Source organism: Salvia hispanica, chromosome 3, assembly GCF_023119035.1.
Source record: "Salvia hispanica cultivar TCC Black 2014 chromosome 3, UniMelb_Shisp_WGS_1.0, whole genome shotgun sequence".
Lineage (NCBI taxonomy): Eukaryota > Viridiplantae > Streptophyta > Magnoliopsida > Lamiales > Lamiaceae > Salvia > Salvia hispanica.
This window is the reverse complement of record NC_062967.1, coordinates 47,710,971-47,724,228: the sequence shown is the minus strand read 5'-3', so window position 1 is coordinate 47,724,228 and position 13,258 is coordinate 47,710,971. Positions and strand designations below refer to the sequence as shown.

General features: G+C 36.3%; 2 protein-coding genes across 2 annotated transcripts; both read right to left on the bottom strand.

Moving 5' to 3' along the window:
* Window positions 1-655: 655 nt before the first annotated feature.
* Window positions 656-2,781, bottom strand: LOC125209355 (transcription initiation factor TFIID subunit 7-like). The gene is made up of 6 exons (XM_048108957.1): window positions 2,671-2,781; window positions 2,200-2,386; window positions 1,983-2,116; window positions 1,782-1,901; window positions 1,582-1,651; window positions 656-1,039 (listed from the first exon to the last, which is right to left on the bottom strand). Exons 2-6 carry the CDS (start codon window positions 2,312-2,314, stop codon window positions 876-878), a joined length of 603 nt encoding a protein of 200 aa, XP_047964914.1. The 5' UTR covers window positions 2,315-2,386; window positions 2,671-2,781; the 3' UTR covers window positions 656-875.
* A 2,559-nt stretch (window positions 2,782-5,340) lies between these two features.
* Window positions 5,341-9,630, bottom strand: LOC125214060 (protein KINESIN LIGHT CHAIN-RELATED 1-like). The gene is made up of 3 exons (XM_048114930.1): window positions 8,668-9,630; window positions 6,159-7,067; window positions 5,341-5,815 (listed from the first exon to the last, which is right to left on the bottom strand). Exons 1-3 carry the CDS (start codon window positions 9,321-9,323, stop codon window positions 5,578-5,580), a joined length of 1,803 nt encoding a protein of 600 aa, XP_047970887.1. The 5' UTR covers window positions 9,324-9,630; the 3' UTR covers window positions 5,341-5,577.
* Window positions 9,631-13,258: the final 3,628 nt, after the last annotated feature.

The window sequence follows — 13,258 nt, the reverse complement described above, 5'->3', positions numbered from 1 at the left end:
TTTCACATTTTAAGTTGGTCCCATTAAGCTTTTAACACATTTAAAAGGTAGCTGCTTTTGTAGTAGTGTCTCTAGATTCTAGAATGAGTCCCAACTTTTGTCGTTTGCGCAGAAGTTTGGTCGGGGAATTTTGTGTGTTGGTCTAACTTATATTAGTAGCTGTAAACTTGTGGAGTAGTAATATACTCCTCCGTCCAAAAATAATATTCCCTTCATCCTGCTTTAGTAGTCTCAGTCACTTTTGAATACATATTTTGTAAAAATAATACTAATAAATAGTTAAAGTAGAGAAATGATAAATAATAGAGAAACTCCACTTTAAATATTTATTATCATTTTTACCAAACGAGTGCTCAAAAGTAACTGAGACCACTAAAGCGGGACGGAGGGAATAATATTGGTAATGAATGATATAAATTTTAATGCATAATTTGTGAAGTATGAGAGAGATAATGACCTAAAATGCCGATGATATATGCATCTTCTTTACAAATCATGGCCGAAAAGAAACACCCAAAAATTGAGAGAGATAATTGACCTCTTCACCTATATATGACTAAATTAACATTCCCAATCTCTCATCAAATTATCAAAAAAAAAACAAGATTGTCAGGTGACAGACCATCTGAAACTGTCAGAAACAGCGAAATAGTTCTCCACAAAGTAACTTAGACATACACAATAAGATGCTCCGTACACATGAATAGAAAATAACAGGGCACACAACAAAATGAAGCACTGATTAGAACCTTGTGTTGGAGGAGTCTGGCACAGAAGTTGGAGACCAGATTCTGCATAGGAGACATAGCTGACACAGTTTTATCCCTTCACCAATTCAATATAGGCCAATGGCATATTCTCCATTCATGTTTGGTTCACATAGAATCATCGGTCTCATCAGTATCACTCCCATCAGGCTCCCCACCAGCCGTTCCTGCTTCAGGCACATCAGGCTTTGCTAAAGGTGCAGATGCCACTTTCTTACTCGCATTGCGAGCAGCTTCATCGCCATATTCCCCGGGCTCAACCATTTCAACACGTAACACTCAATCAAGGAATATTCACAAATAGTAACCACAAACCATCAACGTATAGCAATGTAAAAACATTGTCACAATTACTGACATGGAGTATGCAGTTCAACACATAACAGAGAAGACGGGAGGAAAATGGAAGATGAGAACTGGAATTAAAACTTAAAGAAGAACAATCCTCCGAAGAGGCCTATGGTTGACATTGTCCTAAATTACTTAGTATTTTCTAAAGAGATAATGGAGATCTCTAACTTGATTTGACCTGCATCATAAACCCTTCAAGGCTGGTTTTATATTAATTACCAATGAAGTTTTGCATTATAGTGATAGTAGCAGAACCATAGATGAAAAAGATCTTATAGAGAAGTCCAAATCTACTGAAGCTAATTGACCAAGACTATTGTTTTACTATATTCTTTCACAATATATCTACATCTGCTAAATTATTGTCACTAACTTCTACAGAACAGCTATAGTTGCTATTGGCAGAGAAGGATAGTACAGATATGTATGAAAATTGCAAAGAGTTAGCAAGATAAAAGGATATCAATATTCTCAGCTGTTCCACCAGCCATGATGTTCTGCAAATCTCTCTCTACACGACGGACAACCTCGGGCTGAAAGAAGACATGGCATGATCAGTTTGTTCCTTCAGAAAGTATCAGCTTCACAAATTTATCAAATAAAATCACGCATACGCTGATTAGCATAGACAAGTTAATCAACTATTCAAGTAGCTTATTCTACATTTAAATCTGGCTCGCGACGAAATCTCCGTCTTCGAGCATCCCTCATGGGTGGAGTGAGTCCATGTCTATACTCAACTGCCTCTGGGACACCATCACTCTCCTCTCTCACCATTATTATCTGCACTACTCCGAAAAGTTAGCAACGCATGCGGCACCTAAAACAGCTATCTTGAACACTTGGTTTCTACAAACAGCCTACTTGACCAATGTCTGCAGTTTTAATCAAGACGTTGTCATCGTAAGTTTTGTAAGACTCTACAACAGAGGGAAGATCCAAGAGGGATGAAGAGAAGCGGTCATTTCCTATAACAAACGTACCGGTCCTTCCATCCTCTGCAGTAAAAATAACATGGAGCAGTCACCAAAACAAACTTGATAAAAGGTTAAAAAATAGAAGTGTGTATATTATTGAGTACCAGAAAACAGCATATCCAAATTCTTGTCCTCAGAAGAAGCAGATGAATCATTTAAGAGCCGCTCAATTCTTTCAGCTACAGCTGGTGGCACTCGCAGTATAAACTGCTCTTCCATACCATATCCTTTACCTTACTTGTCTCTCAAAAATTCCCAAACAATACTTCTAATTCAGAGAAATCCCAATATCTGAGAATAGCAACATAAAGCAACGTATAAATCTGCCTGCTCTTTTTACCTATCTCCAATATTAGGCAGCATAAAACGATCTCAATTATTCGGCTTTATCATCAGGAACAACATTTGAGCAATGGTTCGCATTTTTGCCTAATTCGATAAATGAATCCAAAACCAACCAAATCATCCAAAAATCCAAACAATTTATAATCAAATGCATATTAACCAACATAAAACCCCAATTGCGTAGAGCTATCTCAATCAACAAGATACATAAAACTCAACGGGCTACTTAACAATTGTTTTCGAGGGATCGTCTCAGAATACGTCGCCGCCTTCGATCCAAGTAGAAGAACAATTTGAAAAGATATTATTAACCTCAGTGTTAACAAAAAATATGACCCATATATTCAAACATTGGACGCTTGTTTTAGTCGATATGTAATTCCTAAGTCTAATTTATATACCCTCTGTCTCATAGAAATAGGTCATACGTGATGTGAATTCGGGACGTGCCAAACCATTAGAAGAAACGAAGGCATCCAATGAACCAAATCGGAGCTGGGGTCGGTTTCAAACATCAATATACCTATCAAGATGTGGTCCAAATGCTGATCCAAGACCACCATCATCTTCATCGTCGAAATACCTTCGCGTGGGTACCTCACACGCTCCAAACGGAATTCGGATGAGAGAGATATGATCGTTTCAAGAAAACCTCGCAATGCAGAAAGAAACACGCGGGCGGGTGTTTTGCCAACCCAAAAACACCCGGTCAGGTTTTTTTGCCGAGAAATCAGTTTTTGTCCAGAGACTTCACGCAGGCGGGTGAAATGAGCCATGGGAAACACCCGGTCGGGTGTTTTGTCCGGAATGTGACTTTTTGACCCAGACTTGTTTCAAGCAGCTTTTGAATAAGAGATAACTTCTCCATATTTGAGAGCTCACCTTCTTCATCTTTTGAAGACTTATAAAATTCCTTCGGATTGCATTTGATATTTTGTCGGGCTAAGGTTGATTGTAAAGGTATGCATGCTAGTTCTTGTGTTGCTAGTTTGTGGAGCCATTTAGGTGTTTGTATGTGAAAGTGCCTTTGGGATTTCTTTCTTGTGCTTCACTTAAATCATAACACTAATTCATCCTCTATCCTTTTATCCATATTTTCTTGTTTCATTTCTTGGTTTATCTTGTTTATTTGTTGGGTTTATTTATAAGAATAAGTCTGGGGCAAATTCATGAGTCTTCAATCTATAAGATTCACATTAATACGAGTATTTCTTTTTTTATCTGTTCCATAAATAGTTCATGTCAATTTATAGAAACATTTTTCTCTTTTTTTCTTTATTATTTATGAACTCCATCATTCATTATATAATTTTAACTACTTTTTTTCTTCTTTCTTATTTTACTAAAATTTGTGCCAACTCTAAATAGCTCATTTATATAGGATAGAGTATCTACTTAGATCATGTATACTGTGGGAAATATAATGCCTGCTGTAATATTGGCCATCTGCCATTTATGAAAATAGTTTATGGTTGTTTTGCCTTTGTAGTAAATCGATTGGTCAAGTAGTTCGAAGATTTTTTCAATTAAAGATAATCAATGACGGTTCCCAATCTGTCCTGTGGTGCCCTTAACCTATTGGAAGCGTCTTGTCAGTGCTCCATCATCGAGTAGTTCCAAAGGTTTGGATGATGCAATATGTATAACTGTGAATACGTGGATTGTAATTCAAAAAATACAAAAAATTGTCTGATATTCAGATACCTATAACATAACATTATTATTTGGTAGATAAGCTTTCCCCATGTTAATGATATCATCATGTAAATGGAGGCTGAGAAAATAGCTACCAAGAAAAAAAGCACTAGTACTATATATAGATATTATGCGTTGGGTAGCTTAAATGTGCAAATAATTCGACTCTAATTTAGACATATGTGATAAATTACTATATTTGAGTCATCATCAGCTAACCTCTCCGAAAATCTGCCGGCAGTGGTATATTGAGTTCTGAGCAGACTAACTGCATGATTTTGGCTGTCACGCCTCCCATGTTCAACTTGTTCAATGTTATACTAATAGAGAATCCGTTGTCAATGTCGCAATAGCCTGTTGATCCACCGATTCCAGAATGCCCGAAGCCAATCAACTTACCATCCTCCGTGAAATATTACATCATTTTTCCTCTTCACCTACTAAACTGGCAGTAATCCGAAATCATTCAGACTTGATCTAACTATTAGGTGACGTCCGATTACCTTGACTAATATCATGAAACTATCCATTTAGGATTAAGTTGTGAGATTATTTTAGTTGGAGGGGGAGGATATGACTAATTATCATGAGACTATCCATCTAGGATTAAGTTGTGGGGGTCAATCTTATGAACCAAATATGATACATATTTAATCATGAGATTTAGTCTTGCCAACCGAACACCCCCTAAAGTATTCGATTTTCACTTATCGACTGGAGTCCTAGTTTTTCTTTATTCAAATACATCTGGCTTAGTAACTAAAAAATGCTTGACTAATGACACATTAGCTTATAACAAGATAGTTTACATGATTATGCATACAAAAATTAAGATAATTTTATCATTTTTAAATAACTTCTGATCTTTTTTTTAAAAAATGTTACCAATACACAACCTTGATTAGAAACTTAGATGTCCCCCAACTAATTTTAAACCGGATGAATGTAGTAAGATAACACTCCTTAGACTTCAGTCTGAGAGAAAATATCAAAACACAATTATGCGAAATGATAGTTTCATACTCATTTTAAAAGAAAATAAGCCTCTCAACAATATGTATTTTACCCCTAAAAAAAGCTGTAAAAACAAAATAAACCGATCAACTTTTGCTGTATATTTGTGGGTCGAAATATGGCTATTTGAAATTTCAACCCAAAACATAAATAAGTGCCATGTTGTTATAGAAAGAGGACAGAAATCCAGGTTGCCTGAACACTTTGGAGATAATAAGTGACATTTCTTTCCCACAATTCACTTAACAAATGGAAACAAATAAAACAATAGAAGGAAAAGAATAAATGAAAAGAGGATGAAACTGCTAATCAAAAGCCATGGGAACAACAAGCCTCAACAAATTACAACTTAACACCATTCACAATCTTCTACTTTATAAAATAATAGTATGAAATTATAGTTACCTGTGAGAAAATAAAATCCACACTCAACTTCTAAAGCCGAATGCAGACCATTTCTTGGACGTCTCTTTCTTATTACTCCTTTTGGAATTGGGATCAATAAGGTTTTCAAGGGATTTTGCCTTCTTGTTTCTAGACCTGCCGGCTTCTTTCAACAGCTCCGCTAGCCTTTTCTTCTCATCATCAAAATCTGGATTGGCTGTTCCAAGTTTCTCTTCTCGCAGTTTAAGAACATACTCCAGAATTTCTATCGCATCTTCAATTCTGTAAATGTAACCAAGACTTGTTAAAGGATCGTCAACAAAAGTGTTACTCCTACTATATAGGAATACCGACATTCTGTAACATCTAAGTGCTGGAAGCATCTCAGAATGCAAACATTAGTCAATTCAACTGTGCAGACATCATATTTTGGCCATATTGGAAGTGCTGAAGTAATCTCAGAATTAATATGCGATGGCCAGGAGAATTGAAGTAAATTGCCTGCACAATTTCTGTTGTTATATCTTGGATGAACTATAGGTGAACGATAAGCACTAATGACTTCGACCTCAATTATTTATTTATTGTTCAAGTGGACACGATCCAGCAGAAATGAGATTATTACCTTCCCATAGCATCATAAGTTGCTGCAAGATTGCTATATACACCAAGAGTATCCTGATGACATGGGCCGCACTCCTGTTCCAGTATTTCTCTAGCTTCCTCAAATAATTCTGCAGCCTCATCGATCTTAAACAACTGAACGCAAGCCAAACCCATTTGGTTCAGCACAACACCAAAGAAAGCTGATTTCCTCTCACCACTGGCTCTAAGTTTTGCTACAGCGCTTTCAAAGGAGCCCCGTGATACTTCGTACCTTCCAACCATGTAATACATCACTCCCATTCGTGCTTCAATTCCAGCTACTGTACTGTGCTGCCCTGGTTTATCCTCCAATAGTTTCATGGCCTTCTGTAGGAGCTTCAAAGCTTCTTCAGGTTCATTGAACAATTCATAAATAGCTGAAATTTCTGTCATCCCACTAGCAATCTCTTCTGAAGTTGTTCCAGGTACAGGTTTTGCATATATTCTCAGAGCATTTTCACAATAAGATCGGGACTCCCTTAATTTTCCTGTTTTGTAGTACAGGTCGGCAAGCCGGACGAAGACCGAGGCCACCGAAGGGTGGTTATCTCCTTTAGAAGATTTGAAAACAGTGAGTGCCTTCTGGTAGGAGAAAACTGCCTCATCAAAGCGGGAAAGAGAGGAATAGATATTGCCAATGCTAACATCTATAGCTGCAACCTCATTTTCTTGTCCATTGGCAATCATAGCCATGCTGGCAAGCACAAGGTGTTCCAAGGCTGCTTCATAATCACCCTTAGCCTCACATATGAGAGCCATCAATCGACGGTCTGCTGCTTCCTCAAGGGATGCCGGTGGGCTGTGCACTCGATGGATTTCTAGAGTTTTTTTGCATAAATTATCAGCTTCATCAAATTGCATGGCTTGAACATGGGCCTCCGCCAAGTACCTGCAAGATTCAGCAGTGGAAATTGATAACAGAAACAATCAAAATTTAGTCATGAGATAGTACTATGTATGATTTATCTATTGAATAGGTATGTTATCATTTATACTAAGTACATTTTTTTTTCAAGATTTCCTTAATTTCGATTCCCCCATTTAAAGTCTTCACTTTTTTAACTTTCTATTAGATTATCTTCATGTCTTTTCTTCTTTTTATTTCTTACATTGTCCTCGTTTTTTACTTTTCTCATACATTTTCCTCATTTTAGTTTTTACTTTCTATTCTTTTATCTTCTCATTTTTTCTACTAAGGTTTTCTTCACTTTTTCATTCATCCACGTTTTCCTACTTTCTCCTTGAAATTTCTTCCTAATTTTCCTCTTCTTTATATTTCTTACATTATCCTACCTGCTTGGATAATCTACGACCTATTCCTGCACCAACAACACATGGCCTGACAGCGAGGATGTGCTGGCCAAGATAAATGCATTAACTAAGAAAAATGAAGTCAAATTGGGGCTTGGTTGAGGCTGCAAGGTGCTGATAAGTCTTCTACATTAAAACTAAAACTTGCATGAAATATTGATAATTGAAACTCATCTCATTGATTGAGAAAACAAGAGAAAATAGATGAGGAAGGAAAATAAAATGGATACCATATGCTAATTCGACTATCAAGTAGAAACAAAAAAATTTAAAAGACAAGAAAATCAATATCCCTGAATGTAAACCGTTTGTTTATGATAGCAACTTCATATAATTAATTTTTAAAAAAGCAAAGAATCTAAAATTGAATAATGCTATATGGTTGGGAAGTCAACTGATTTGGCTTCCCAATGCCTTCAATGGCCATGAATTAGAGTTTTCTACATAAAATTAACACCCAGACACTGAAGGATACCATGTCTTGACAGACCAGTCTGCCCAAAACACCTACTGACCTGACAGACAACCTGGTCCTGCCCGGATCCATTTGGGTCTACCATATCTTTACAGACCAGTCTGCCCAAAACACCTACTGACCCAACAGATACCATGTCTTTACGGACCAGTCTGCCCAAAACACGTACTGACCCGACAGACCACCTGGTCATGCCCGAATCCATTTCGGTCTACAGTTTTTTACCCTATTCTGTTTCTTGGCCCTAGCCCTCTTCTTTACTTTTAGTCTCGGTTTATTTGGGTTTCAGGCTAAATGCATATCATTAGTTAAAATGCAGGTAAGCGCCTAATCTGATAATGAGATATTCCAATTCAGTGCATCTATAAGTTGCACTTTATTTTCTCCCCAACCTTCAAATCTCAGTTTAAATGAACAGCTAATATAAGAGCTCTCTCTTGAGAGTAGGTTATTCGGTAATTTAGGAATAGGAAATCAGAAAATCCGGAGCTATTAACATACGTATCGGAAGACGGAGCGGAGAAGAAGCTGAGGAAAGTGTATCAGTATGAGTGATGAGTTTAGGGGTGAAGAGTTAAAGTTAATTCTACCGTTGAAATTCCTTAATTCCAAAATAAATCATATATTTGCGGTATATCGAGCGAAATTAAGATAATTTACCAACTATTTCTTGCCAATTTGAATATCAGATAGTAAAAATTACCTGCAGGTCTCTGCAACTCTGGGATCATTATCACCCAAGGCCTCCATCTGAATTTTGAGGCCATCTTTATAGCACTCAATCGACCGATCCAGCTGCCCCAGCATGGAATGCGTATCCCCCAACTGCATATACCCGGAAAACGCCGCGAGCGCGTGATCCGCACCCCTCGCCACCTCCGGCACCTTGATCGCCCTCTCCAACACCGGCACCGCCTCCTCGAATTTCCCGAGGCTGCAGTAGATCGCCGCCACCACGTGCAGGCTCATGGCCAAATCCAGGCTGGGCTCGCCGTCGACGGCGCATTTCTCGAAGCTCTTGGACGCACGCAGCGCGTAGTCCAGGGCCTTGGTGGGGCCCTCGCCGGACGCGATGGTGTCCCGCGCCAATTTGAGCAGGAAGGGGCCGAGATCCGGGTTGTCGAGGGAGGATTCGTTGAGGAGATTCTTCTCGGGCGGGGATTTCTTCTTGGCGGAGCCCCGATCCGGCGAGGGCTTGGCGCGTGAGGTGGAGGGGGAAGGGGAGGGAGGGCGGCGCGTGGCTGGGGAGCTGGATTTGGGGTCGGATCTGATGGGTTGCGCGCGGATGGGAGTGTGGGGCTGGTCGTCGGGGACGGTGATTCGCAGCGGCGGCGTCTTGACGGAGACTAAACCCGGCATTGTTGCAGAATGTGGAAGATCAAGTGGAAATTGGGGGTTGTGAAATGGAATGGAGGGGAATTAATTAAATGGGAGAGGATTAATTAATCACTACTAATTAAGGGGTGGGGGATTAATACAGGCTACCATTTTCAAGTGTAGCTTCATTGCTTGCTGGTGAGAGATACTGTGGATTGAGATATGGCCGTTGGGGTTAAAGAAGGAAGGTGAGGATACAACAGTAATTTTCAAGTATCACACCATATCTCTCATCTCATCCTACCAATTCTCCATCAATATTCCATATTATACTTCTCCCAATTTTTTTTATTAATATGATCGTTGTAGAAAAAATTATGTAACTACTAAATCCATATATGCGTTTCAAATTTCATTCATGTTGGCTGTTGCTATAAAGTGTTTTGTAACAGACAGAGATATTTAAAGATGTGTATTTTTTTCCTAACTACTGCAATAGTTATAATTTACTGACTAATTGATTATTAAAAATAATTGTGACTAAATGTATAAGCTGGATGATGCTATCTTTATTTATTGTAATAATTATGCTGCTGTCCATTATGTTAAACTAATAATTATAGCTACTCATTATTATGCATTTAATAATGACAAAGGGTTGTGATTCAAAGGAGTACTATATTAGCATAATTTATAAGTAGGGATGCCAGTGTATCCCGTAATCTATGGACTGGCCTGAATAACCTGCTAAATTTATAAGATTAGGGCTGGAAATTTATAGCCTGATAAAATTAAAACTTCATTAGCCCGCACCTGATTAACCCGCAAGGCTGGCTCAAAACCCGATAAAATTTCTACTCCCTCCGTCCCATAAAAGTTGAGTCGTATTCCTTTTTAGTACGTCCCAACAAAGTTGAGTCATTTCCTTTTTTAACTAAAGACAAAAAATCTAATCACTCTTACTTTATTCCATCATTTACTTTACTCTCTCTTATCTTTCCTACTTTTTCTATTTCTCTTATTTATTTAATATAAATTCTTAATCTCCGTGCCCAAAAGTTTTGTCTCAACTTTTATGGGACGGAGGGAGTATTATTCTATTTTTTTTACTCCTAATTCGACACTTTATTGATTAATTTTAAATATAAATATCTAAAAAATAACTTTCAAATTTAAATTAAATGCATAAATTATATATCGAATTTTATTAATATAATAATTCATATAAATAATTTGAAAAATTCAAATTTACTAAAAAAAATATTTAAATTTTTAAAACAAGCATTAAAATTTCACGAAATATCTCAAATATTTGTATTTTATCATGTTTATGATTGAGTTTAAGATTATATATCTCGAATTTATCTTACTTAAATATTTTACATTTTATGAATATAACTAATTTTCATCATTATTTATTGGATTGATTGCATGTTAATCTTATCGGTAGCAACCCGATTACAAGTTGGGCTAGCCTGAAACCCGAACTTTTAGGGTTATGGTTGAACTTTTATAACCCGAAAGAAATCATAATCCGATTAACTCGCACCCAATTGACCCGCAACTCGAGTAGAGTTGGCCCGAAATCCAATTGGCCAACCTGATTGACATCCCTATTTAGAAGACAGTGGCATTTTTTACTGTAATGGACTAAAGCAATGTCGTTTAAGCATCTATCTTTGTTATCCATGTCAGACGACTCTCTCTCTCTCTCTCTCCAATCTTCGACACCGGTGAACAAGAGAGGTTTTCGTCTTCATCTTGAGAGAATGCGAAGCCTCTTCCTGAATTACATGGCTTGAAAAATCGCTTTTGAACCACGATCACTCTCATCGCTATCTTCTCTGTCACTAGATTAATCTACATACATTCCAAATCAATCTTGCCACTAGAATCAAATTTGTGAGAAAATGATTAGAAACTTTTTAAAATTTTATTTTTTTCATCCCTATAAAAATTGGTCGATGTTAGACCTTGGAGACAATGGACCATAAAGTGACGAAGGAATCGTGGGAGCTGTGATTGAAGACTGATAGCGCCTTTGCCGGATACAGCCGAGGGCAACAATGCTGATTCAGAGTCGAAACTAGTTGGAATGAAGAGAAGATTTGAATGAAACAACCAGAATACTTATTTAAGAAATGAAGAAATCAATTTAAATCAATCAGATAGATATACTTTCTTGTTAAAATATTAAATTAAACTCAATATAAAAAGTTGGATGTAAAAGAGTTGATTATCCAAGAATAACATAATGCAGTTATTACGATTCTTTCAAGTTTTTAATTTTTGCATTTTATTTTTATCATAGTATCAACTATTCATAATTAATTGTCAGCTTATCTAAATTGATCCAGTTTAACATGTATCCAAAAAGCTTATAACATTCGCAATAAAGGACGATGAAATCGTTGATCGAATGACAGTTTTATCGCCATCTATTGCGAGTGGATTGTTGATCTCACCGCCCTCATATAATAACGCCCCATAGATAGAGTGTGCAGATCGGCTAGAGCATGTAGATTTATAGATAGGGCGCTATTATAAGTACCGGAACTGGAAGATAAAAATATTAGCTGACATGAGAAAAATAAGTATGGATGGATTTATAGTCCACAGCTAGGAATGCAAGTCAAAACTATCCGATTTGTTAATCACATGTTATAAAACTATCATTAAATTATTGACCTATGAGAGCTAGGATTAAATTAACTAAGACCTCCACAAGATTGATTTAAGGAATGCACGTTTAGTCGAAAAAATTTGTTACCCCTTTATATTATTCACTTGTTTAAATCAAATGTAAATAACAAAATGATTGGGCATGATTAGCATGGATAATAAAAGAAAAATAAATAGGATAATGATTACATTCGTTGCGTGAGAAGAGAGCAAGGATTCCACTATTTTTCTTGACAAATATCAAAACAAATCATTGGACCTGCCCCTCCAGGTAACCTGAATCGACACATACTATATTACATAAATCACTTATCAACCTTATTCTATGTTATATTGTTCGAAATAAGCACAATAATGAAGAAATTTAAAGTGAATGTAATGTGTCATACAGCCAATTACACATTTTTTATAGGAAATACTCCAGTTCATAGTTAGAGATTGGGCCTCAATTAAAATAATCATCTGACGGAAGACCTGCGGTCAGTTGCAATCAAGCAGTATTGAATAAACATGTTAATTGAAATACTACGATTTAATAATTTTTTAAGGGTTTCTTTCAATTAATCGTAATAAAATGTTAAATTTAATCTTAATAAGATGGATGTGACAATTTAAAAAATAAGTTATCACCAATGTTAGAGCATCTCCAAGGGAGAGGGTAAATGAGAAGGTGAATAGAAATAACTACCATATTTACCTCTTTTTGATAAAATTTCATGCTCCAAGGGAAAAGGTATTTGGAGAGGTATTATACCTTCTTTCATTTTGAGAAGGTACCTTTACCTCTTCTTAGAAGAAAAGGTAAAAAGTTAGTTATTTTTATTTGCCTTTTCAATTTACCTTCTTCCTTTGGAGTTCATTACATTTTAAGAAGGTATAATTACCTTTTTAAGAAGGTAAATGAGAAATATACCTTCTCAACTTACCTTTCTCCCTTGGAGATGCTCTTATAGTCATAATACCCTCATACTAATACTTTTCCGGCATTAATTGCAGCTGTTTCAGCCGCTGCTGAATTCATCTTTTGTTTTTTCATAAAATTTAATGTACATTATTTTGTCTTCTAAATTCCTACATTTCTTCTTCTACTTAATGTAAGAATTTTAATTAAATAAAAATAATATCTGTGCAGTATTTTTAAAATTATATTGACATTTTAATCTATATTTTTTATTTTCTAAATTGAAAATTAAAAGAACTAAAGAATAAAAATATTAAAATAAGTTATGGTTTATGATAAGATGTCTTATTGCAGGGATGGTGGTTAAATTAAAAATGGTAACGTGACAGATAAA